Source organism: Lactuca serriola, chromosome 6 (assembly GCF_051521515.1).
Source record: "Lactuca serriola cultivar US96UC23 chromosome 6, Lser_US96UC23_V15, whole genome shotgun sequence".
Taxonomy (NCBI): Eukaryota; Viridiplantae; Streptophyta; class Magnoliopsida; order Asterales; family Asteraceae; genus Lactuca; species Lactuca serriola.
Window position 1 is genome coordinate 21,386,422 of NC_136413.1, and position 26,385 is coordinate 21,412,806.

The window sequence follows — 26,385 nt, forward strand, 5'->3', positions numbered from 1 at the left end:
CAAAATACTCAACTCCCTCTGGGAGAGTCAAAATTGGAGCCTCGCACATACGCTGCCCGAGGGTCTCAAACGCCCTCTGCTGCTCAGGGCCCCACTGAAAATCCACCCCCTTCCTCGTTAGACGAGTGAGGGGTACTGTAATCTTGGAGAAATCCCGTATAAATCTTCGGCAGTACCCTGCCAATCCCAGAAAACTCTGGATATCTGAGGGAGATCTCAGCACCTCCCACTACATGATTGCCTTGATTTTGGTCTGGTCAACCAAAATTCCCACCTAGTTAACGAGATATCCGAGGAACTGGACCTCAGAACCAAAACTCACACTTCGAGAAACTTGGCATACAGCCGTTCCCATCTCAGAACTCCCAATAACTCTCTGAGGTGCTCCCCGTGCTGCTCTTGGGTCTTCGAATACACCAAGATATCATCTATAAACACGATGACCATGTGATCAATCATCAGTCTGCAAACCTGGTTCATCAGGTCCATAAATACTGTTGGCGCATTGGTGAGTCCAAACGGCATCACCACGAATTCGTAATGTCCATATCGAGTCTGAAACGCAGTATTGTCCACGTCCTCCTCTTTGACCCGAACCTGATGATATCTCGACCTCAAGTCTATCTTGGAAAACCAAGATGCACCCTACAACTGATCAAAGAGATCATTTATCCTCGGGAGTGGATAACGGTTCTTCACCATCAACTTGTTCAACTCCCTATAATCAATGCACATCCGGTGCGAACCGTCCTTCTTCCCGACGAAGAGGATTAGTGCTCCCCATGGAGAACTACTCGGACGAATGAACAACTTGCCTAGCAGTTCCTACAACTGTGATGACAGCTCGCGCATCTCGGGTGGCGCCAATCAGTATAGAGCCTTAGCGATAGGGGCCGCACCTGGCACCAGGTCAATCCGAAACTCGACCTGCCTCTCTGGAGGTATCCATGGTAACTCCTCATACGAAGTTAGATTTTGGCGTTCTTTTTATCGAACTTCTTGGTTTAACGACTACTACAACTTTCATTTAGATCGCTAAGGCAAAAGTAGTTTATCAAAAAATCACTTTTTACGTCATTCGGTGTCATGCCGGTTTTATCGCGGATCTTCGATTGGTCATAACTTCTTCGTTATAACTCGGATTTCGACGAGGTTTTCGCCTACAAGTTTCTAACGAAATTATCTACAAATTTAAATAATAAAATTTTACTTATTTCAAAGTTTTATATTTTCGCTAAATTTCACTATTTGACTTTTAACTTGAATCTAATAAGACTCCCAATATTTTATGAGTGATTCTAAACATAGTTTTACTTCATTTCTAGTAAAAACTATATGTTAGAATTCAATACTCAAATTCACATAGTATTTCACAATATTATTCATTATAAAACACGATTTCAAAACATGTATGTTACAGTTAGGGTTTGACAAAGACGGCTCAAAGGGTATGGAGGCTGAAAAGGTGGGGTGAAATGATCCATAATGATGCTTATATACCACCCAAACCCTAAAAATTAGGGTTTTCTCCTAAAAATAGTACGCCCTGCATACATAAGTGTGCGCTCAGTGTACCCTCGTGTACGCTCAGCGTACTGATCCAACTCAAATTACCAAATTGCCACATGGCTTCAAGGCTCATTCTCATGGACTTAGGGACTAAAATTTCATATGATAAAACTATAGGGATGAATTTAGAAGTACCTGAATCTCGGGATGTTACACCACTCCCAGGGGCGTTTCCCTCGGATCCCCGTTCGTTCAGAAGATTCACCTCTAAATGACAGTCTACTTTAAATCTCGAATAAATTAAACAAGTGTACACTTTGCACCTTCCTTACTTATTTAATATTCATCAAGATTGATTTTGGTCGATAAGTCAACCCATTACACTTAAATACAATTAGTAAAACAAATCACCAACAGTATCAACCAAATTTGTTAGTAGCTAAACATATTGGTACCAAGTATACTTGGTACGGTACTGGTAGCAAATTTTTTATACCAACTATAGTTGGTACGGTAAAAAAATTTAGGGAAAAAAATAATTGGTACCGTACCAATTTCACGCCTAGTGGCTAGTGTTATGGGTGCTATACACCGCCCCTTGGCGAAGACATGCTCACTACTCACTAGTTGGCAAACGAGATGAGAGAAGAGAAGAGATGTAATTGATTCATATTTACAGCTTTGGTCCCTCACAGCTATGAACCCGGTTTATCCTCCTATTTACCACAATGGTCCTTCGCCTTTATCCAACAAATCATTTTACATGCTCAACTAACTACAAACTCTAAATACTTATAATTATCACTTTTTTATTTACAATAATGACCCGTCATTTTACACCCATAATATTTTTAATGCATTTTTATCTCCAATATATTTTGGCATGTTTTGAAGTCATTTTATAACTTTTTTATTTAATATGAAATGTTTGTGTTTCATAAAACATAATTTGTTTAAGTATGAAAAAAAATACAAAAATAAATTGATCGTGCTACCACTCCCCAAGAAATGCCAAAGAGAACATATTATTGAGATGGTAATACAAAAGATTACGTGACAATATGTTAAGTTGGCATGACAATGTACTAAGGTTGGAGGGAATAGTAACACTCTTAGCACATTGTCACATAGGTTTTTTAGTTCTTTTTTTAAGCCGCATAAGCTTAGGATGTATGCCTTGTAGTTGGAGAGTGGTAATGTGTCATTTGAAAAGGTTTTATTTTGAAAAAAACCAAAAACAAAACAAAATAGAAACAGTCAATCACAACTCATCTTTCAACTTTGTCTCTCCTCTCTCCTCTCGTTACAGCCATGACAAGTTTGCATGGTAAGGCTACTCAGTGCAAGCTAGGTGCGGTGTGGCGGGTGCTAGCGAGCTTGATGGCCTTTTTGGCGACCCAACTCCTCATAAGGGTGTTACCGTTCCTTCTGACCTAAATAAAACTAAGGAAATGTTTGGTTATGCTCAAGTGTATTAATATGTTCAATCTCAATGATACTTGGTGAGAGTAGTCGGTGATTCAATCTTGATTGAGAAACAAATTCTAAGTATTAGGAGTAATTCAATCTAGATATAGAAGCAAGTTACGAGTACTAGAAGGGTGGTTTGATCCATGCTTTGTACTCGAATTAAGAAATTATAAGACAAAGCCCCTATCTCGTTTATGGAAGTTAAACAAGCTGTATGGGCATGTGGTAGTGAAAAGGCTCCGGGGCCTAATGGGTTTACCCTTAAATTCTTCAAAAAAAATTGGGAGACAATAAAAAATGATATCTTTGAATATGTCAAGTACTTTGAATGCAGTGGAAAGTTTTCAAGGAGTTGTAACGCCTCCTTTATTACCCTGGCTACGAAGATTAAAGACCCCCTATGCCTTGTTGACTATCGGCCAATTAGTTTGATTGGTTCATTATATAAAATCATCACCAAGATCCTAGCACTAAGGGTTAAAAATGTAATCGGGAGTGTAATTGACGATGTCCAGTCTGCCTTTGTGAAGGGATGGAATATTTTGGAAGGATCACTCATTGTGAATGAGATTTGTTCGTGGGCCAAGAGTAACAGGAAGGAAATTTTATTGTTTAAAGCAGATTTCAACAAGGCATTTGACTCTATTAATTAGGGGCACCTGGATTCCATTATGATCCAAATGAATTTTGGATCAAAATGGCGATCATGGATCAAGGGTTATTTGGAGTCAGCTAGAGCTTCGATTATCATCAATGGTAGCCCCACTAAGGAGTTCGAAATGTCAAAGGGGGTAAGGCAAGGGGATCCGTTATCCCCTTTCCTGTTCATAATTGCAATGGAGGAGTTAAATATCACAATGAAGTCAACAGTTTTAAAAGGTGTATTTGATAGGATTTGCATTCCAGATTCTAGTATGTGTGTGTCCCACCTCCTATATGCAGATGATGCATTCTTCTTTGGGGAGTGGTCGAAAAAGAATGTTAATAACATGGTGAGGATCCTTAGATGTTTCTATGTATCTTCCGGCCTGAGGGTCAACTTCAATAAATCCAAAGTTTATGGTATTGGAGTTTCAGATCAAGAAGTGGTCAATTGGGCAAGTCCGTTAGGATACGAACCTGCATCACTCCCATTCACTGACCTTGGGGTCCCAATTGGGTTGAATATGAACCGTATGGCCTCATGGAGTCCAATTATGGAAAAACTTAAAGGTAAGTTATCGATTTGGACTGCAAAAACACTCAGTTTTAGTGGGTGAGTCACACTCGCAAAAGCAGTATTTGGAAGCATCCCCACATACTATATGTTCATTTTTAATGCCCCAATTGGTGATATAAACTCGCTAGAAAAAATTCGAAGACAATTTATCTAGGGAGGTCCAAACTGTAATAAAAATATAAAGTGGGTTGTGTAGGAGAAGATTATGGCTCCAAAGAAGGTGGGAGGTCTTGGTTTGGGATCAATCCATTCGTTGAACCTTGCATTACTTACCAAATGGTTGTGGCATTTGAAAAATGAACCCAACTCCCTATGGGTTAAGATCATCCGGGGGCTCCACAACTTGAATGAAGAACAATTTTGTACAAATCTAAAGAGTCGATGGAGTGGCGTCTGGAGGAGTATTGTCAAATGCAAAGCCATTTTGAACAGAATTAACATTCCATTCGAGGAGGTAATGAAACCAGGAGAATCAAGCTTCGGGTGGGTATCTCCATTTGTCGTGGACGAGGAATTTTGTGTGGCTCTCCTTCGTGAAAGAATTGAAAGGGCAACCTTCCCTGTTTGCGACGGATTTTTCCGATGGTTAAAAATGATTCCACTGAAAGTTTTGGGTTTTATATGGCGGGCTAAGCAGAACAAGATAGCATCGGCTGGAGCTCTCCGGAATAGGGGTATTGAAATGACCTCGACCCTGTGTGGAGTTTGTCAAGAGAAAGGGGATCATATCCTAGTCTCGTGTTCACTAGCAAAAGGTATATTACACTCGATTCTTAAATGGTGTAACGTTCAAGTGACAGGGTTCCACACGGTCACTAACATCATTGATTTCGCCTCCAAATGGGGGAACTGTCCCAAAAAAAAAAAAAAAAAAAAAAACATTAATTACGATCTTGTGTGGTGCTTTTTTGGTGTTTATAGAGGGCTAAAAATGAAAGAATTTTTAACGAATGACAACCAGTCATAACAATATATACTATTTTGTCTGGGTAAAACATCGTGGAGATAGGGTTAAGATAGAATGAAGATTGTGGAATATAAATCCTCTCCTTTGTATCTAAATCAATGTAAAAAAAATTCACCTTAGTAGCTTCTTGCTGGTAAGTTATGAATATAATATATTTTTGCCGGTTAAAATAAAAAAGAAAAGAAGAGTAAAACAATAAACTTTTCTATTTCCATACAAAATGGTTTAGTGTTTAAGGCCTCATATGATTGCGTACACGCAACACGTGGTGGATAAGGGCGTTGTGGACTTTTGAAAGTCAAAGTACATCTCATCGCTTTAACCGGTGACCATTCTTTGCACGAAAGTTTAAATGACAGATTTTTTGATTTTAGTGGTCCATAATAAGAACCATCTAAAACCATATATAAAAGTTTGTTGGGCTTTCCCAAACTTTTTTTTTTTTTTTTTTTGCCAAATGATGCCACAAACATTTTAAACTAAGCTATAGATAACACCATCAAAATTCGTTCAGATGTCGTAAAAGTGCTAAATGAGTTATCAAATTAATTGGTTACTAAACTTCGGTTGAGGTTCATTTATACAAATCCTGTAAAAAAACATCCTTGTAAAATAATCATCATCTAAAATAATAAAACCAAACTTTCATTGTAAATCTCAGAACAAAAAACCAATAAAAATATAACAAATGCCATAACTTTTGCAATATAAAATGGGGATAATGACCTAGAAAGGTAACGAACTTTTGTCTTTGTTCATATGCAAGTAACCATGTTTTTTTCGTTCACGTTTGACCATTAAACTTGTTTGATCTGTTCAAAATAGGATAATATAACCGGTAACTACGGTAATATTACCCTATTATGAACAGGTCAGACAAGTTTATTGGTCAAATGTGTACAAAAAAAACATGATTACCTAAATACGGACAAAAACCAAAATTTCTTACCCGTTTTGGTAATACTGGACAAGAACCGTCTTAGGGAATGTGTGCCATGGGATCAGGCTCCGACAGTCAATGAACAATTAGGTTAGGCTTGGTCTAACCCAATTTAGTCCCGGTTAGTCATGGGCTACGCTGTGTTGCTCGGTCTTTAAAACACATACAACATAGCCCCTTAATCGTATACAACCTAACCCCTAACTAGTTGGGCCTAAACTGGGTTGGCCCAAGACTTAACCATCTCCTCATACACGAGACCGGACAACCCAATTTCATTTCACATCAATGGATCTTATGACAACTTGTACTTAACATAAAGACCCCAATATTACCAAAATAGGAAACGAACTTTGTTTTACCTGTTCATAATAGGGTAATGTTACCGCTAATTACCGGTCATATTACCTATTTTGAACAGGTCAAACAAGTTCAATGGTCAAATGTTAACAAAAAAAACATGGTTACCTAAATGTGGACAAAGACCAAAGTTCGTTACCTTTCTAGGTCATTAACCCTATAAAATGAAAACTAAAATCAAGTCAACCTAAGAATAATATATAAACACAAGTGATAAATAACACTTTTAACAAAGAAGTTCACTCCTCCTTATGGTTTTTGTCACCATTGGATAAGTTTTCATTTATGAAAGAATCACCATCATTTAAACGTGGTTTACAAAACGAAAGTGATTGCAAGAAGTTGAAGTAGGCGTATTTTATATCAAACTGCATATCATACCCTGCCAAAAGAAAAGAAATATTTCGTGATTAAATTAAATTATTACGCAATAAAATAATGATAATTTTGGAGAGTTTGTGAAGTAAATTTACAATAATTTACTGCAATGGTGAGTCCTCGATTATCAGGTGTCTGTCTAACATGATGAAACCACATACTCGGCCTACATAACATCCAAATTTAAGAATCACAAATATTCAAAAATCGTCTAAATGCAAGAAACGAAAGTTGTTTTTGTATTTGGATAATATTACTATAAGTTTTCCAAAGCACAATGCTATAATGGAAAGAAACGAAAAATTTGACCCCTTGGGAATAAGATATAAACCAAATCAAACCAATTAATCTCTGCCCATAAAAAAAAGCAACATATCTATTTTGGGTTGTCTTAAAAAAAGTACACAGTGTCTTCTTTTCTTTTTAGAAAGATCCGTTTGTAAATTTGCAAACGGATTTTTCCAAAAAGGAAAGAAAACGGTTGCAGCTTTTTCAAGACAACCCAAAATAGAAAGAAGATAAGAAATGAATTCAATTGATTTGTATCAAGATTTAAACTTTACACAGGCACATACATGTGGGAATATTTTTATTTTTTTAAAAAAGATAAGAGATGCTTACAAGTAAAGTATTTCACCAGCCTTAAGAGTGACTTCAAATGGTTTGGGTCCATTATAGTAAAATGGAAATTTAGACATTTCTTTTTCCTTGTCTTTGGGCAATGGGTAAGGATTTACACTACACCAAGGGACATATCTCTCTGGATTCTCCAATTTCAATTCAAATTCCTCACTTTCCTGTTAATACTTAATACATCAACAAAACAACCAAAATGACTAAAACACCCATACATAACAATAACATATTGTACTGTGTTTGGAATCCATTATTGTGAAATTTAAGGTCAATATCACTAAAAAGCAACTTTCATTACAAACAACATTAAGATTACTGATATTACTACAATACACCTATGCTAGTCCACATCATCAAAAAAATTTAGTCATGTCTTCATGTGTAACCAATTTTATAAAGTGATTATAGCCATTTCAAGAATCCTAACAGTATAATTGGTTAATATGTTAGAACATTACTTATTATTTTTTCATGTTTTCTGGATATGAATGCAAACATAGAAAAGGGTGAAATTGTACCTCAGAGTATGTGTATTGAGCAGCAGGGTATTCACGAATATACATTCTATGAACATCAGTGGGTGGAAGAAGCAGAAAGTGCTTTTCTCCGGTTACAACAGCATACAGATTCTCATAATGATCCTTATGAAACGAAGTTTCAGACAAATCATTCCCAATCCACAGATTAACAGCCTCCGGCAATCCTCCCATTGCTTCAGTCGCCCATGGAATATGTGAATCACAGTCTCTAGCCAACGCACCGTACTCCTCCCTAAAACAATCGTTCTGCTGCTGCGCATACGCAACGAATCCTTTACTTGAATCGTTCTTACGTGAAGCTTTGATGGCATCGATGGCGTCGGAGAATGATGTACGTTGGACGTGGGCGGAGGCAAAGCAGAGAGAGTCAGGATTAGTGGGGTGTTGGGTGAGGGAGTCGGCTTGACCGGTGGGGGTTAGGTGGAGGGAGACGGTGGAAGAAGAGAGAGTGTTGAGGAGGTAGGATGTTGAGGTCCAGAGAGTGGTGGCGGGCCATTGGAGGGTGGTGGCGGCGGAGGCAGAGAGAATGAAGGGTTTGTTTTGGGAGAGGTAATGGCGGAGGAATTGGAGTGGGGTTGGTGGGGTATGGAGGCGATCGATTTGGGGAGTGGTTCCTAAGCTTAATTCCCTCACTTCTTCCCAAAGGTTTTCGAGCTTTGAGTTCATTAATGGAGGATCCTAGAAGAATTTTTTGTGGTCTTTTGGTGGGGGAAGACGGCGTAGACGCCAGAAAACACACTTCGTACTTCGTAGACGATGGTGGATCAAAGGTCCCCGAGACCCGGTTGTGGTTAAACCCATGCCGGTCCCTTAATGGTCTAAGATTTCGTTAATTATAGTGTAATTTTATAGTTAAACTTGTGATAAAAGTATAAAAAAAATAAAATTTTGAATACTATCATTTTGGCAGATGACTATCTACAATTTCTTCATCGCATCTGCGTCTGTCCCATCTATTTCCTCATATGTCATTGATCTCTTTTAAGTAAGATTGTATAATTATCCAATACAATAATACATAAAGTTATATATTAAACACTTTTATAATCTTCCTTGTCTAAAATGGTGAGGATAGTTATGTTCAAACCTTAAATACTATGGGTTCATGAGCTTCGGGTCAAGATGAAACAGTCTATAAACGAAAATGCAACACAGTAAATATCACATACTACTGACTATTTGAATAATATTTTTGGATAACAATTATAGAAAGTTACAAAAATAGCTCAATCCCTTAATTACTTTGTGGAAAAATAGCTAAAAAAAATCTCAAATAATAAAAATAGTCACCAAAATCGCAGATGCACTCAGTCCATCTACGATTTTACTTGTCCATCTGCGAACAAACAAGTCACTAAAACACATCTGTATTTTATCGACTTGTACGTTCGCAGTTCATCTGTGATTTTGCGTGATGGATTTCCCTTTTTCAGAGATATAAAAAGATAATTTTTTTTCTTTTATTTTTCAAACTTTTTGTTGGAGAACTAGTTTTAAACAAAATTTTCAAAAAATAACAACTAAAGTGATAATTTTTTGCAAAACTTTATATATAATAAGTTTGTTTTGTAGTTAAACTTTATCAATTTCATAGTCAAAATATAAAAATAAAAACAAAAAAAAAGAAAAAAAATCGTAGGTGGGATGAGTTCATCTGCGATTTTAGTTAGAGATGAAGTATTTATACGGAAAAAATAAAATAAAAAATAAAAAATAAAAAAAAAATTACGAACGTACAAGTTGCTAAAACACAATTGTGCTTTAACAACTTGTATGTTCGCAGATTGAATGTTCCATTTGCGATTTTCATGACTATATTTGTTATTTGGGATTTTTTTTTAAATATTTTTCACAATGTAATTAAGAGATTAGGTTATATTTATAATTTTCTCTAATAATTATTTAAAAATGACAAATGATACCAGTTAGACCACTTTCCAAAATGTAAGCAAAAAATAGATATTGGACCAAAATAACCATAATTTTCGCATCCGGTATTTATAAAATCTCTAAAACGATATCATTTTGAGAAAAAATTTGTAACTAGTTAAATCTCTCATTTGCAAAAAAGTGGGTCCCAAAACTATTCTTGAAAAAAGAAATCATATTCTTTCATAGATTTCGTTTATGAAAATCCATGTTTTACATGCAAAAAAAAAAAAAATTTGAATTTTTGTTTATGATAAAGTCTTAAAATCCATTTCCATATAAACAAAGTTTAATATCCTAGTTTTACCTACGAAACTAACAAAAATAAACGTCCGCAGATGGAATCTGCGGAAACATCTAAAACGAACCGTTTTGAGGATTTTTTTTGTAGGTAAAGCTACAATATTAAGCTTTTTTGTTATAAAAATCGTTTTTGAAGGCTTCTAATACAATAAATAAATAAATAACTAAATTTTAAATTTTTAGTAGGTAAACTTTGATTTTCATAGGTTAAAATTGGATTTTCATAGACAGTATCTGTGAAAAAATCAATTTTTTTCCAAACAGTTTTGGAGGACATTTTTCGCAGATAGTTAAGATTTTCACGGATGTCATCTACGAAAATATTTAAAGTTGTGTTGTTTTAGAGATTTTTACATCTGTCATCTGCGAAAATCATGTCTATTTTAGCCTAATAGCTAATTTTTGCTTAAATCTTGAAAAGTTGATAACGATATTAGGTTAATTTGTCTTTTTATCTAATTATATAAATGTATATTTTTCAAAATAGGAAGTGTCATGCCAGCATAGTTTATGATACATATATTTTCAAAGAGTTTATAATTTATAGAACAGCAAAAAATAATTGAATTATTCAAGTAAAATAATATATTTTCAAAGAATTTATAATCTCACTTTGTAACTGATTTACATTTTGCATTCCTTGATGACCATGTTCACAATTAGGTAGTGTGTGGTATATAGTAATTGAATTTCTCCCTTCTAATAAAAAAATCTTAAACTTGTTACTTATTATGTTTTATAATTTTTAATTTCTTTTCTTTTACTCTTTAAAAATGACACATGTCATTTTTTAGGATTTTACATTTAAATTTAAAATTTATTCTAAATCCCTTAAATTTAGCATTATTAATAGAGATTTTGAAATTCAAAATATTTGATAATCAACTATAAGTAATATCATATTACACATATTTTGTTATAATTATTATCTATGTTATTTTACTTTATCAACCATATATTATACGGGTTATAACCTATAATAAAAATTAAATGAACCATTAAAGTGAAATGAAAAAAAAAAATCATTGTTGGCTGTTACTAAAAATTAAAATAGGAGCATTCTTTTACTCTTTGTTATAATATTCTACTCAGTTTGATTTTCATTTTGGGTGTTTTTTTTCATTCTTTAAGGAAATGGAATGATATATAATATAATTATAAATATAAATTATTTTTATTCCTATAATTAACTATAAATATTAAAATTTTCAAAATTTCAGTTAAGTAATTTCTTTTATATTAATATTTCTTTTAATGCTATCTAGTAATGTTTATTTTTTTTAAACTAAATTTAAGTTCATATATTATCATTATATGAAACATAAGAAGAAAATTTATTTTGTAACCTTTTTAATTTCGTAGATTTTTTTTTAATTACTTTCAAAACATATTATAGATTTTTTTGAATAAGACGAAATATGCGTATATATTATTTAACGATTTATCTTTGTTTAATTAAAATTTATGTCTATAGAATAGCATTTTTGTAGTTATTTATTAACTTAACTTTATTTAGTAATAACATACAACATATCTAAATACAGGTTTGAATGATTTTCATTTTATTCAATCAAACATGACAATTGAACGAGAGCTGTATACAATTTCTTTTTCTTTTAGGCTGATCTTTATTGAATTGGGGGAAACTATTTTTTTCTTATTACTTTTGAAAATGATATAATAAAATTATAAATCATTTTTATTTATAAAAAATCAATAATAATTTTTTAGAATGACATAGACACATATCCACTACTCTACTGTTATATCTAGATATTTTGTCAACCTTTGATTGAAAACCATATATTCATCAATTTTTGATGAAACCTTTTAGTTATAAACATTAATAATAATCTTTTTTAAATTAAAATTTTCAATTTTTTTTTTGTTGAAAAATGACTTACTAAGATTTATTTAAAGATTCATAGTATTTATTGTTTATTTATTATGTAAATAAATTTTAGACGATAAATAATTTTTTAAATATGTAGAATACATATAAAATATGCTTAGCAATCTAATTAACTATATAACTTTATTTAAACTGAATATTATTATTTATAAAGCAATATTTTTTTCTTGTTTGTTTATCAATTTAATTTTATTTACTTTTTCTATTTATATGTATTTATATGTAGACATTCATACCATTTTTTCAAATCAATCAAACGTTACAATGGAATGTAATAATTAATTATATTACCTGATTCATTGTGTCATTATGTTTCTTAGTGATTCTATTTTATTATACCAACTAGTTGTGAGACCCGTATATTATACGGGTTAATTAAAACAAAATGTTAATATAAACGATTAAATGAAATTTTTATTTGAATTTGAAATTCAAAATAACTGAAAATTATGAGAAAAAAACATGCAAAAAATAAATAAATTAAAATTATGTGTTTAGTTATCAAATTTGTGTACTAAATGGGTAAATTATAACAAAATGTTAAACACAAAGGTTTAAACTGTAAATTTATTTGAAATTGAAATTAAAATTTAGAATTTGAAATTTGAAATGAATAGTCATTATTGTAGGTTTAATTTATGGAAACTAAATTAATGATATATTGAAAATGAAAAATGAAGTAAATGACAAGTGGAAAATAAATATATCTCATAATTATGACAAAATGACATGTGACCAATTGAATGGGAGAATGACAAGTGACAAAATCATTATTATTTATTAGAGTAGAATAGACCATAAATTTACATTTTGGACACACACATGTTAGAGAGGATGTATGGTTTTAATACAAAATATTTGCATTGAAGTTGTTATTCTTATTGATATATTTTTTCGTCTCAAAATTATAGTAAATTTTCCTTTTTGGTTTGTCATAAAATAATAGTCCATTTCTAAAAATAAATGACATTTTTACCAACTAAGCATTTAATGGAACATTAAATGCAAAGTAAGGACAAAACTGTCATTTTATTAAATAAAGTTAGTGGTAATTAATTTTTCTCTAATCTGTGTGTTTTTTGTCTGTGGACAATAATATTGGGACGGAGGGAGTATTTCATATAGTTTTGTCATTTCTTAGGTGGATATACTCTTTGAGAAAATTGCAAATTTAGCCAAAAATGTTAATTACTTTGTGGAAAATAGCAAAAAAAAATCAAAATTGCATTTTTAGCCACCAAAATCACAGATTGAGCCATCTGTGAACATACAACTGGTTAAAGTATAGAAGTGTTTTAGCCACCTATTCATTCGCAGATGGCTTTTATTTCCGTTGTATAAAAGCCTCATTTCCCTTTAAAATCGTAGATGGATTAATGCCATCTGCGATTTCCTCTCGGATTCAACTGTGATTTTGTGTTTTTTTTTTTTTGTAATTCTTTTTTACTATGAAATTGATAAGGTTTGACTACGAAACAACCTTATTATATATAAACTTTTACAAAAAAATTATCAATTTAATTGTTATTTCTTTGAAAAATTTGTTTAAAACCTCTCTAAAAAAAATTATCAATTTAATTGTTACCAGATTATTGGGATTGTTCATAAAATCGTTCATAATCGCAGATGGGGTAAGAAAATCGCTTCACAAAGAGAGTTTTCCAACAAAAAATAGTGAAATATGAACCAAAAAAAATTACGTTTTTGTAGTAGGCTAGGTTTATTTTCGCAGATGGACTGATATGTTCGCAGATGGACTAGTCCATCAGCGAACATAAGCAGTCCATCTATGAAATTGATGGCTAAAAATAAAATTTTGGTTTTTTTTTGCTATTTTCTACAAAATAATTAACATTTTTGGCTAAATTTGCAATTTTCTCGTACTCTTTACTTGTTCATTTTTTTTAATTGCCCTAATTACGTATTGCGTTGTAACTTATGTTTCTTCAATGGATATGAAGTTTTTTTATTGGCTTATTTCTTTCTTGATTAATTGATTCTTGAAACTGCAATCCAATACAAATCATTACATTCATCACTTACAATGACATCAGAGTGTTCTCAAACTAGCATTGCTAGTGAATAATAAGTTAAAATAAGATTATGTTTCTGTTAGATAAAAACCTAGTTGATAAGATACTGTGAAATGCAAAATGACATGAAAAAGACATGTAGAAAAATGATTTTTTTAATTAATAAAACATATATTTGGGAGAATTTTAAGAAAGCTTCGTAAGCTTATTGAAACGCTAATCTAGATGGACTTCGAAAAAAACTAGTTTACAAGTTTTTTTGTTTGATTACAAACTAAAAAAACTCAAAAAATAAACTAGTTATAACATTTCAAACACAGCCTAAATTGAATACTTTGCGACGATTTTAGTAATATGGAAGTAAAATTGCTGTTACTAATGAAAATATTCAATTCCAAGTCTCTAATAAAATAAAAGATCAAAGATCAAACAGCGAACATAAAAAAAAGAAAATCACTTTACAAGAACAGAATTACCAAAGACACAAGATTAGGGCAAAAGGTTACAAGCATGAGATTAAGAACACATTTTGTTTGAAATTTTGAATTTGATCAAGCACTGTTTGGGGATTCTCTATGAATGTAGCAAAATACCAAATCTAATAGTATAAAATAACTATCAAAATGATACAACACCTCCGTTTCAGAAAAAAAAAAGTCATGTTCTAAGTTGCTAAAAGCATCATTTATACCAACCAGTAAGGATCCACCTCAGAAAAAAACAGAAGCAACAACCCACACCCTGTCAAAACCAAATCCAATTTTACTTAATCATTAATTATTTCATTTTAGGATTTATTCATTTATTTATGCAACAATGTTTCATAAAATAAATAGAATTTACCTGGAGAATAAGTAGGAGGATGCATAATGACTTTTCAGATCTCCTGCCAAATATTCTCAATGACACATTCACAAGTGTCCCATCTTTTGTCCCAGTCAGCAATCCTGTCCCAGGGTCAAATCTGGTAATAATGAAATATAAGTACATATCAAACTCAAAAACACTAGATCAATATAAAAATATTAATTAAATTTAAAAAAAAAAAAAAAAAAAAAAAAAAAAAACCCTAGCTTTACCTTGGCAGACGATGACGTGGACAAGGGATAATGCCTGCCAGCTGTCAAAAATAGAGCATCCTTATTACTAACTCTTAACATTATTCTGGAATAAAAACTTTATAAAAAAAATAGAGAGAAAGAGATCGAACCTGAGGAAGTGATAACAGAAAGTTTATAATTTGAGGAAGGAAGAATATTAGGAGTGTTTCACTGTCAAAGAAAATGCAGAAACACATGTTATTTATTTAAGAAAAATTCGTCACAAAAAAAGTAGAAAAATATCGCTGCTTTGTTAAGAAACAGCAACGTATTTCTTCTTATTACATACAATGTTATACTTTACATAGGTTTTTATAAAGTATAATGTTTCAATAAGAAAGAAATTTAAAAAAAAAAATAGCATATTACAATTGGGTAGATATTTCAAAGTACAATGCCTTTATTAAAAAGACTGAAAAGTAAATGAAAGTACATTGCTATTTATTAAATATATTTTTAGAATATCGCGCACCTATAATGGCCTAAAATGCCAACAACTGCCATTGTCATTCCAGCAAAGTATGTATAGGTGTCACCAACAAAAACAGAAGATGGATACCTAAAATAAATGAAGGGTGAGAAGTAGAATAATTAAATTTAAACTAATCAAATTAAAAATCAAAAACAAAATTAACAATATCAGTACCAGTTGTAAGAAAGCAATGCCAGTGAAGTTGCAAGCAAAGGTTGAACAAGGTATATGGAGAATGCATGGGCCTGTTTGGTTTCAGGATTGGAAGATGCTCCGATTTGCATAATATTGTGGATTAAAATCTGCATTACATGATTATAAATCAGATTTATTATATTATTTATCTATGTCTTGTGTTTTCTTTAAGATCTGAAGGCTTACAGCAAATGCTATAACAACAGTCTGTCCAACTTCAAGACCATTTATACCAGCATGGATGTTGATTGAGTTTGTACAAAAGACAGCCAAAAGTCCCATATATAGCTTATAGATCCAACCTGTTCAGTACCCAAGTTTTAAAAATAAATAGTAACAAACAAATTCAAATTATCAAAACATCAGAAACAATGAAAGGTCTTAATCAGACTGCAGGATATGACAGAACAGGTTGTACTGTGTTTGGCGTGCGTTTGACTGATGTAATAAGGAAATTATGGTATCATGATTTCTGTTAAATAAGGAAATTATTTAAAAGTGTTTACCTAGATCCAAGATTTCTGTTCCAATATATTGGACAAGGGGTTTTGGTATCATGATGGTTGTATGTCCAGCATAGGCCATCAGCAAAGGGAGAGCAGCAATTGATGGTAATAGTAGTTTCCTGCCTTCACAAGCAAATTTAAACCAATTAGAGATGTAACAAAATAAACAAGAAATGAGATCTACCAAGTAGAAAACTCACACTCTCCAAGGAATATCAAGAACATCATCCACAAACCCAAGCAAAATCATGAAGCAGATAGATGCTAAAGCTGCGTTATACTCAACAAGCCACTGCAAGTGTATGGATTAACCAATTAATTATGGACTAGAATAAAGAAAAGTGTCAAATTGTGAAGAATCAAACATACATTTGAATCTGATGTGAAATTGAAATACTGAAATAATATCGCCACCACCAAGAAAACGATGCCCACAGCAATACCAAGGGATTCAGGCCTGAAAGAAAGGTAGTAGTATCAACACGGAAGTTGACCAGAATAATGTAGACTAAGAGTGCACTGAATTTCAAGTCGAACTAATGCAATTGAATTATAAAGGATTCTTCTTGCATACTAAATTGCTCAATTGTTCATCAAATTACACAAATTTGATCGATAGACGAGGAAGTGGATACCATACACGAGAAAGAACTTACACTTTGACCAGACCTTGAGGCGTACCCTTCTTGTTAATGTCGTAACCAAATAAATTACGTTTGAGAACATATCTGGAAGCCACTGGGATCATCATTAGGGTTATAAAGAACCCGGCGAAGCTGAGTGATGCATTGATAAGGATCGATTTCTTCAGCTCTGTTTCGATTCTATAGTGATAAAATATCAGGTAAAGGTAAGGAAGGAAGAAAATCGAAGAGAAGAAGATGATTTTGCTTGGTTTTGAAGGGGTGATCTGTGGGTCTGTAGAAGTAGCGGCGGATTCCGAGGTTTTGGGATGTGATTCGGTGGGTGGCGGTGGTTGTTTTGAAGCTCCTCTCTTGCGAGCTGCCATGGCTGATGCTCTCTGCCCTTCTTTCGCTGTCTTCGAGTTGACGGTTGCGATTTGTAAAAGGAATCCGCGATCTCTACTTTCCTTCATCGTCGTCATCGGGGTTGTAAGATCCAATAATATACTTACACGTAGGATCCAATCACGTACTTACACGTGAGAATAAATGTGTCCCCTGTGGGTCATACAACTGCAATTCATGTTTTTGTCCTAGTTTTACACTTTTGCGTTTACTTGAAGAAAAATAACAATTTGTATTTAAAGCAAATTCTATAAAAATTATTAAGTTTTCATAGAAATTTAGTTTGCTATTTCTTTTCGTTGTTTGAATATTTTGTATATCAATTTATTATAATTTTGTACATCTAATCGATCAATGAAATGATTGTTAGCTGACGTAACATTCTGACATGACATGATAATATATCAATATTTGATGATATTATATTCTAATAGCTAAAAAAACATATCGATGGAAGATTTGTACGTAACATATGCGAGTTGGCCCTAATAATGCTAACATATCCACAAAATATTTGTACGTAACATACGCGAGCTAAAATATTGGTTAGATGTTTGTACTATGTGATTTAAAACAATAGGGTTGTTTAATCGGTTATAAATGATGCATATAGCATATACCAATTTACTTGAACATGAATCGGTCCAGGACAACTCCTGAAATCTCGCATATGGGTTCGATTTTGGTCCCACAAAGTGCCCCCAAAAAAACTGGCATCAATCATTTCATTATTGGTGTCGATCCATGATCATGCGCATCACCACTACGTATCTCAATGCATTGGCTTATACATTTGTTATCTTATATTCTTTTAAAAAATAATCACTATATTTTGGAAAAATCACTAAATTTAAAAAAAAAAAAAAAAAAAAAAAAAAAAAAAAAAAAAAACATTTTTGACACCCGGAATAGAATATCACCATATAATGTCACGTTATAAAAAGTGATACGTCAATATGCCACGTCAACTGGCAACCAGGTGTATTGATTGGCTAAGTGGTCACAATTGTAAAAAATTTGTTAACAGGATGTCCAATTTGAGATAAAATAGACAGTATTAAAATCGAATTTATGTAAAAATTTAATGACTTTTGTAGAATTTTTCATTTTTATTAAGCTTGGTATAGCATGTTAATTATATTTTTGGTTTTTATTTAAACTTTTAAAATTATAAAATATTATTTTTACATAAAATTCAAGAGTCTTTTGTGGTATAAAATTTAAAATTTTACAAAATTAAAACTTATACAGTATAAATTGAAAAAACTCAAAAACAAACTTAAGGGTAGAGGGAGTCGTTAGCGGATGAAGGGAGTGGGTTAGCGGTATCGCCGATGACACGATTTCGAGGAGCAGACAGAACTAGATAAAGGCACACAAACGAGTTGTTAAACCCACAAAGCTCTATTTTTCTTTAATCTCTTTGTCTATTGTCTATTTAGCTTTAGTTATACTTCTTGCTCAAGGACTTATACGAAAATAGTTTTGTATGTTTTTAATTGAATAGGTTGAATGGTTTGGGAAAGATGAATTTTCATATGTTGTTGGTTAGAAAAAATGAGTGAGAGAGAGAGAGAGAGGCTTATATGAAGTTAATGTGACAAGTGAATTGAATGAGTTGGGAGAGATGGACTCCTCCGCAATCCACCCTAATCTCTAATTAACATCTAGTAATCTACTTCCACCTATCACTTGGCATTCTTCATTTATGACCATTACAAATCAGTTTTAAAAAGTTTTTCTTTTTATTTTTTTATAGTATTTTATGAGTATTAATCTCCAACTAACATCTAGGAATCTACCTTCATCTATCACTTGACTTTCTTCATTTATGGCCACTACACTTTGATTTTAAAAAGTTTTTCTTTCGTTATAGATTAAATTTTGTTAGTAATCACAATAATAATATCAAATTTTGTTACTCAGATGTTTTTTTATGAGTTTCTATATGATGGTTGACTTTTAAAATACTTAGGATGCGTTCTACCATTTTTAATTATTTAAAAAAACATTGATTTCAAATATTCCATTTTATATCTTCTTATAAAGTGTGTATTGAAATTTGTATCGCTAAAGGGAGTAGCCCTTGGCAAGCTTCAACATTGTTGAAGTGTCTTCGACAAACACCACCTCATCATGTTGCAAAAACTAAGCTTCTCGACATGGACTTGGATAGGAGAAAGAAAGAGATTTTTTTTAATTAAAAATAAAAAATTTAACCATTTTTCTAACCAGTTTTAATACTAACATCAACCTTCACGCATTATCACACTTTAACCTTCCTACATAACACTTGTTTCAGGTATTCGATCTTTTTATGCTTTTGATTCAAGTAAAAAATGTAATACCATAATTAATAAATGGTCACGACGTGAAGAAGGAAGCCTTACGACGTGACCATCGATTCAGAAACTCTTGTCCATCCTTGTGGGTCACGATGTGCGTATAGGTGATTACGATGTGACGATGGGTTAATCCTAATTCCTTGTTTTGCGCTTTATTTAAGGGAATTGAGGGGGTATGGTTTGCACACCCTCAACCTCTATCACCTCCCTCCTATCCAAATTGAAGTTAGCCTCCATTATGACCTTGAAGAACTCTTTTTGGTGGTTTATAGCTCCTTGGTGCATTATCTTGGCAATCAAGTCTCTTCCTCACCACATTGTATTGTTTTTTTGACCTTTGTAAGTCCTAAATCTCTTGCATTTCTCACTTAAGCATGTTATATCTAGGTTTTAGTCATTTTCTTCATGATTAGGTTGGGTAACATGCATGGGATCCACAAAGTTAGCAACTTTATGGACAAACACCACCTCACCATGTTGCAAAAACTAAGCTTCTCGACATGGCCTTGATAGGAGAAAGAAATAGATTTTTTTTAATTAAAAATAAAAAGTTTAACTTTTTTTTAACTAGTTTTAATACTAACATCAACCTTCACGTATTACCACACTCTAACCTTCCTACATAACACTTGTTTCAGGTATTCGATCTTTTTATGCTTTTGATTCAAATAAAAAATGTAAACCATAATTAATAAATGGTCACGACGTGAAGAAGGAAGCCTTACGACGTGAACATCGATTCAGAAACTCTTGTCCATCCTTGTGCGTCACGATGTGCGTATAGGTGGTTACGACGTGACGATGGGTTAACCCTAATTCTGTGTTTTGCGCTTTATTTAAGGGAATTGAGGGGATATGGTTTGCACACACTCAACCTCTATCACATCCCTCCTATCCAAATTGAAGTTAGCCTCCATTATGACCTCGAAGAACTCTTTCGGTGGTTTATAGCTCTTTGGTGCATTATCTTTGCAATCAAGTCTCTTCCCCACCACTTTGTATCATTTTTTGACCTTTGTAAGTCCTAAATCTCTTACATTTCTCACTTAAGCATGTTATATCTAGGTTTTAGTCACTTTTCTTCATGATTAAATTGGGTAACATGCATGGGATCCATAAAGTTAGCAATATGGACATTGAGGCCCTTTAATTAACATAAGTCTTTTTATATGAGGATTGGTAGTGGTTTGGACTCCAAGCATGAGTTTTGGCTTCATTTTCTCTTTATTGACATAGTTAGTGTCCAAGTCATGCATTGGACATGCATGACTAAAAAGCTGTGATTTTTATGTACCTTTGGGTTGGGGAAAATCTTCTGGAAGGTTTGAAGGGTTGGCTTAAGGGATTAAGAGCTTAATACTCTAAGTTGTTCAGATCAGGTCTCACGACGTGACAGGCTATGTGTCACGTCATGACAAGAGATGTTTCCTCAACTATTTTGTCCTAAATCTGTCACGACGTGACCAATGAGTGGTCATGACGTAACAATCAACTGAGGCTGACTTTAGCATTGACTTTTGACCATAGATTACTTTTGGTCAATTTAGAGGTTTTAGGGGGTGGATTTAGTGGGTATTTCTTTATTGTTGTTAGATGGTTTGTAGTACCAGTCTTCATTGTGTGAGAGTTGTTGTGTTTTAGTTGCTACCTGCGAGATGAGTCTTCTCACTATACTATAGAACGCTAGGTGTCAATTGTGTGTGTTGTCTTTGTGACTCTTGCTGATATGCTTGTATGTTGTATGCATGGAGCCAATATGGGCTTGGAGTCATTACGGACTCGGGGTTGATATAGACCCGATAGAGTCGATATGGGCTCGGAGTCAATATAGACTCGGGGTTGATAGGGACTCGGGGTTATTACAGACCCGATATATAGCTACATGTTGTAATATATGTTATGTGTGGTATTTGGGGGAACTCACTAAGCTTCGTGCTTACAAATTTTAGTTTACTGTGTTTCAGTTACTTTAGATGTTCGCGAGAAGGTGAATGCTTGATTGTACACATCCATCTCCAGTTTCTGCGATTCCGCATGTTTTGATACTCTGATGTTTTAGGATGATTGTATTGGATACTTATGTTTTCTTGATTTAGTTTTTAGGAAACAATATTTTATCCTTAATTAAAAATAAAAAAAATGATTTGAAAATGGGACGTTACATCATAATTCTAATTACTTCTCTGAAACTCTTCCATACCCAATCTTCAAAATGTCTTCTCCAAGCAACCAAAAAACTCCAAGAAGAAACAAGAAGAAATATCAAAACCCTTCGTCACCCTTGTGGTACCGACCTCAAATAGATCGGTCAATCTATTCACCAACAATGTTTCATTATGTTAATCTATTCCATATTATAATCCATGTGCACCAATCCCAATCCTAATCCCAATCCGAGTTCCAATTCCAATTTCAATCCGATTTTAATCCATATGAGAAAATTCAAGAAACATAATCCTAATCACAGCCTCAACCGCAACCCAAATTGATTCCTCAACCAATTCCAATGGTGTACACGAAACACAACTTGACTCGGACACATAAGGGAAGTTCCCAAATTTAGCATGGACCCCATAAGAAGAATGGATGTTGGCACAATCATGGCTTGACATTTAGGAATATCTGACGGTAGCAATGATCAAAGTTGGTCGACTTTGTATAAAAAATATATGGAAACATTTCTTTGCCCAAATGAAAAAAGACAACTACCAAACAAAACATTAAATAAACTCGAAGCGGAGGAACATCAACAAAAATGTAATGGATTTCAATGGTATGTTTATGACCATGAAGTGACAATAGGTAAGCGGTGCAAATGATGCAATCATCATAACCAAAATTCTGGAACTTACCTTAAAGAGAAGATAGGTATTTTCAAACATGGCGAGTTTTAAAATGTTCTGAAGGATTCGGAAAAATAGCTTCAAATAAATACATCAGAATAGTTCACTACAGGTGGGTCTAAAAGAACCAAAACCTCCGAAACAACCAATCATTTGATGGTCGTGTCGGCATGACCTCAACCTAAACAATCCAATTGAGGTTCTAATGCCTAGCCATCGTATGGGAAGATATCAAGCAAAAAGGTGTCAAAGGTGGTTCAAGTCGAAGTGATGATATGAAATCGCAACTCGACGAGTTAAATACAAATATCGAAAAACTATTGAAGATTGCACGAGAAAAAAAGACTCCTAACTATAAACTCTTAATGAAATATGTTTCTTACTTGCCCAAGGATGTACATCAAATTGTGGAGAAGGTGAATGCAAAAATTATGAGGAAATATAATCTCCAAAAGATGTAGGCTTTAAGTTATGTTTTAAGTATTTCATTATAGTTTTTCCTATGTTTAAGTCATGTTTTAAGTGGTGTAATTTTCCTTCAATTAATAAAACATAGTTTAAATTTAAAAAATAAATAAATAAATAAAATTTTAAAATACATTAAAAAATTGATAGGTTTACCCATCCCACCTAAATGGCACGTTGAAGATGGTGTGGGCCTGTGCGGCATAACTTATATGTGACAGTGATGTGGCAAACAAAAAGTGAGGTGGCGGTACATCGAATGTGACACCACTCCTTCTAACCTAACTATCAACTCAGGAATAATTATTATTTTGTCATTCCCACTACACTAAAAGTAAAAGAGAAAGGGGCCTTACTACTTACTATTACATGTTTTTGCAGCTTATAACGCCAAGAATAAAAGGATGTCTTATACAGCCTACTGTTTTGAATGTGCCCAAAAAAATCACGTTTTGCATTTTAATGTCTTTAAAGGTAACCATTCACACACATTAATGCAACAAAGTGACCTTGTGGGTACGTTCAAAATAGTTAGGGGTTGTTTGATTTGGTGCTGACCGGGTCCGGTCGGAGCGTTTGATTTGTATCTGACCCAACGCACACTTCTGACTCGGGCCAAAAAAATGACTGACTCGGTCCCCCAAAAAAAGATAGGTGATTGGGTGATTGAAGAAAACAACATTATTTGCCTCGCATTTTACCGATCGACACTGCCCATAAAAATCAATATCCAAATGAAGTTTCTTGCATCACGAGAAACACAGAATTTCTGGAAACATTGTGAAGACCGGAGACCTATCTAAAAGAAAAAAAATACAATTGCTGAGAGTTTACTTTCGTTAAAAAAAATGTTGACATATCTAAAATCAAAGAACTTCATACTACTGTCTTGAGATCCTAGACTCATGTCGATGCCGTCGAAAAAAATACACACCAAAACTCCTCAAATTTCGAAATAAAAATGTTTGATCTTCATCAGAAATCAAACCTTAAGGTTGGAACTCAACTTCAAATTTGGTATTTGTTTGAATCGCTGATATGCACACCACGAGGGAGTAGGGGTAGGAGACGGAGGAATATTATGTCGGCAGATGAGAAAATATGGTTTAGGGTTCGATATATGAGAAAACATGGAAATAGGGAGATACCTTAGGTGGGATGATATATGGGATAAAGTTAACATTTATTTTTCTTTTGTTTTATAATTTATAATTTATTATTAATAAACAAAGGATAAGTGCCATCCATAGTATCAATAAGTTTTTTTTATTTTATTTTTTTTTATTTTTTTATTTTTTTATTTATTACTAATAAATAAATGATAAGTAAGGGCTAACTATAATAATTAATTGCTAAAAGCTAAATGATGAATAAAAAAATAGAATTATGAAAATTAATGAGATAAAATAATGTGTTCTAAATATAAGGTTAAAATGGTTATTTTTATCATTCAGGATAGTCAGTCAGATATATAATCAAATAATATGGTTCCAGTCAGCTTCAGACCCAGTCAGCTTGAAACCCAGTCAGACTTCTGACTCAATCAGTGACTATCAAACGACCCCTTAGTTGGTTATAAGTAGCATTATACTCTTACTATCTTTTAAAAATCTAGGCTCCTTGTCTTTATAGATAGTTTGTCCATGATTTCATGATAATCATTCAAACATTCACTCTCTACATGTTTAGTTTACATTGTTTTCATGACAAGAGAGTTGTAACAAAAACACTAGTGCATCAGAAACACATTAAGAAAAACCTAAAGCCAAAAGGGAACTACAGTTTCTCAAATCAGATACATTAGGGTCTTACTTTCTCATATTATGTATATAGTCTACACAAAAGCTAAAACATCAATTCAACTTCTACACTTGTAACCATATTTCTCATGTTATGTATAAACAATTCTAATCCTCCTCTTCAAGTGTGTCATCTGATGTTATAAGATGATTAAGAGAAACTTTTGTCTTCTTAATCCCTACATTAATCACCTCATTGCCAACATCATCCTGAACCTTTCTCTTCACTGATTCATCTTTCTGTTTTCCATCATCTTCCTTTTCACAACTCTCTGTTTTCGGTTGACTTTCTTGATCTTCAGTCTTTGAGTCAGTGTCATTCTTATCAGTTTCTTTTGATTCGGTTGGAGAACTTAACAATGAAAGGATCTCTTCATTACTTGCAAGATCTAGAGCACTCTTCCCAGCTTTGTTTTTTATACTTATATTTGCACCTTTTTTAACCAAGTACTTGATGAGATCAATGTAAGATCCTTGAACAGCATAGTGAAGTGGAGTCATGCCCTTGCGATTTGTAGATTTGATGGTAACTCCAGATGATACAAGTGTCTTTACCACCTCTAAATGACCTTTTTGAGAAGCAAAGTGAATTGCACCCATGTCATCCATGGCAGATGCACCAATGTCTGCCTTGTTCTTGCAAAGGATGTTCACCACCTGTGTCTGACCTGCCCATGCTGCTAAATGTAGTCTAGGGTTCAGTAATTTTGAATCAAGGAGAAATAAACAAGCCATAATTGTTGCCATATGACACCACAAATGTTTTATCAAGAGATTGAATTTTCAAACATGAATGGATGAAAGGGATGCCATCATATGAAGTGATTCGAGCCCTAATTCTGTAGCAATTTGCAATAGCAGGTCCAATAAGAAGAATATAATAGATATATGATGTTTCATTGTTGGTATAGACAGAGTGGATTAACCATGGGAGAGCTATGATCAATCCACAGTTCAATTAAACGGGAAATTCACAAACTTTTTACGGAATTGTGCTTAAAACATACCGATTCCCAAACAAGTTGAGAAAATTCAATCTTTTTAGGGAAAACTCGTATAACTTTCACCAATTTTATGAGTATACTGTTCAGACAGAATAACATTAACATTAAATTTGAAAAGAAAACCTAGACGTAGCATCAAAATGAAGTTGTTAATCGTAATAAACATGAAACAGAAGGGTAGATATGAGGATACGGTGTTCTGGAGTGTCTATCCCTGGAGTTGACAGACAACGGATTAGAGGTGATGATCGTCTGTACGGCAACGATGTCACCTGATCGAGCTGCAGCGTGAAGATCTTGCGTCGACTTCCCCATCTTTGATCTTGATTTTGATTTTGAGTTTGTAAACAAAAATCAACAAAATGTTCTAATTCGAATCGTATTTAGGGCTTTGTGTACGAGCATCTGTCCGTTTTAAAGGGATTCGCTCCGA

General features: G+C 33.2%; 4 protein-coding genes across 4 annotated transcripts; 1 reads left to right on the forward strand and 3 right to left on the reverse strand.

Moving 5' to 3' along the window:
- The first annotated feature begins 3,659 nt into the window (after nt 1-3,659).
- LOC145059560 (putative mitochondrial protein AtMg01250) lies at nt 3,660-4,238 on the forward strand. The gene has a single exon (XM_079007396.1). It carries the CDS (start codon nt 3,660-3,662, stop codon nt 4,236-4,238), a length of 579 nt encoding a protein of 192 aa, XP_078863522.1.
- Nucleotides 4,239-6,642: 2,404 nt separating this feature from the next.
- LOC145058511 (2-oxoglutarate (2OG) and Fe(II)-dependent oxygenase superfamily protein) lies at nt 6,643-8,833 on the reverse strand. The gene is made up of 4 exons (XM_079006407.1): nt 7,998-8,833; nt 7,465-7,640; nt 6,939-7,009; nt 6,643-6,847 (listed from the first exon to the last, which is right to left on the reverse strand). The coding sequence occupies exons 1-4, from the start codon at nt 8,682-8,684 to the stop codon at nt 6,705-6,707; spliced, it is 1,077 nt and encodes a 358-aa protein (XP_078862533.1). The 5' UTR covers nt 8,685-8,833; the 3' UTR covers nt 6,643-6,704.
- A 5,801-nt stretch (nt 8,834-14,634) lies between these two features.
- On the reverse strand, nt 14,635-17,579 carry LOC145058767 (uncharacterized). Its single transcript, XM_079006669.1, has 11 exons — nt 17,125-17,579; nt 16,838-16,925; nt 16,669-16,760; nt 16,469-16,587; nt 16,149-16,264; nt 15,942-16,069; nt 15,768-15,854; nt 15,406-15,466; nt 15,275-15,315; nt 15,039-15,159; nt 14,635-14,936 (listed from the first exon to the last, which is right to left on the reverse strand). Exons 1-11 carry the CDS (start codon nt 17,571-17,573, stop codon nt 14,877-14,879), a joined length of 1,362 nt encoding a protein of 453 aa, XP_078862795.1. The 5' UTR covers nt 17,574-17,579; the 3' UTR covers nt 14,635-14,876.
- Nucleotides 17,580-24,864: 7,285 nt separating this feature from the next.
- On the reverse strand, nt 24,865-26,341 carry LOC145058956 (Ankyrin repeat family protein). The gene is made up of 2 exons (XM_079006832.1): nt 26,146-26,341; nt 24,865-25,639 (listed from the first exon to the last, which is right to left on the reverse strand). The coding sequence occupies exons 1-2, from the start codon at nt 26,265-26,267 to the stop codon at nt 25,057-25,059; spliced, it is 705 nt and encodes a 234-aa protein (XP_078862958.1). The 5' UTR covers nt 26,268-26,341; the 3' UTR covers nt 24,865-25,056.
- Between the last annotated feature and the right edge of the window lie 44 nt (nt 26,342-26,385).

Bases quoted from the DNA above. Each gene is read 5' to 3' on its own strand.
- LOC145059560 (XM_079007396.1), top strand. From the start codon at position 3,660: ATGAATTTTGGATCAAAATGGCGATCATGGATCAAGGGTTATTTGGAG.
- LOC145058511 (XM_079006407.1), bottom strand. From the start codon at position 8,684: ATGAACTCAAAGCTCGAAAACCTTTGGGAAGAAGTGAGGGAATTAAGC. The intron at 7,641-7,997 runs GTACAATTTCAC...AAGTATTAACAG, and splicing joins CTCAATACACATACTCTGAG to GAAAGTGAGGAATTTGAATT. The intron at 7,010-7,464 runs GTAAGCATCTCT...GATGTTATGTAG, and splicing joins GCTGGTGAAATACTTTACTT to GCCGAGTATGTGGTTTCATC.
- LOC145058767 (XM_079006669.1), bottom strand. From the start codon at position 17,573: ATGACGACGATGAAGGAAAGTAGAGATCGCGGATTCCTTTTACAAATC. The intron at 16,265-16,468 runs GTAAACACTTTT...GGTACTGAACAG, and splicing joins AACAGAAATCTTGGATCTAG to GTTGGATCTATAAGCTATAT. The intron at 15,160-15,274 runs GTAAAGCTAGGG...CATTATTACCAG, and splicing joins CCACGTCATCGTCTGCCAAG to ATTTGACCCTGGGACAGGAT.
- LOC145058956 (XM_079006832.1), bottom strand. From the start codon at position 26,267: ATGGGGAAGTCGACGCAAGATCTTCACGCTGCAGCTCGATCAGGTGAC. The intron at 25,640-26,145 runs GTATCCTCATAT...ACTGAACCCTAG, and splicing joins GATAGACACTCCAGAACACC to ACTACATTTAGCAGCATGGG.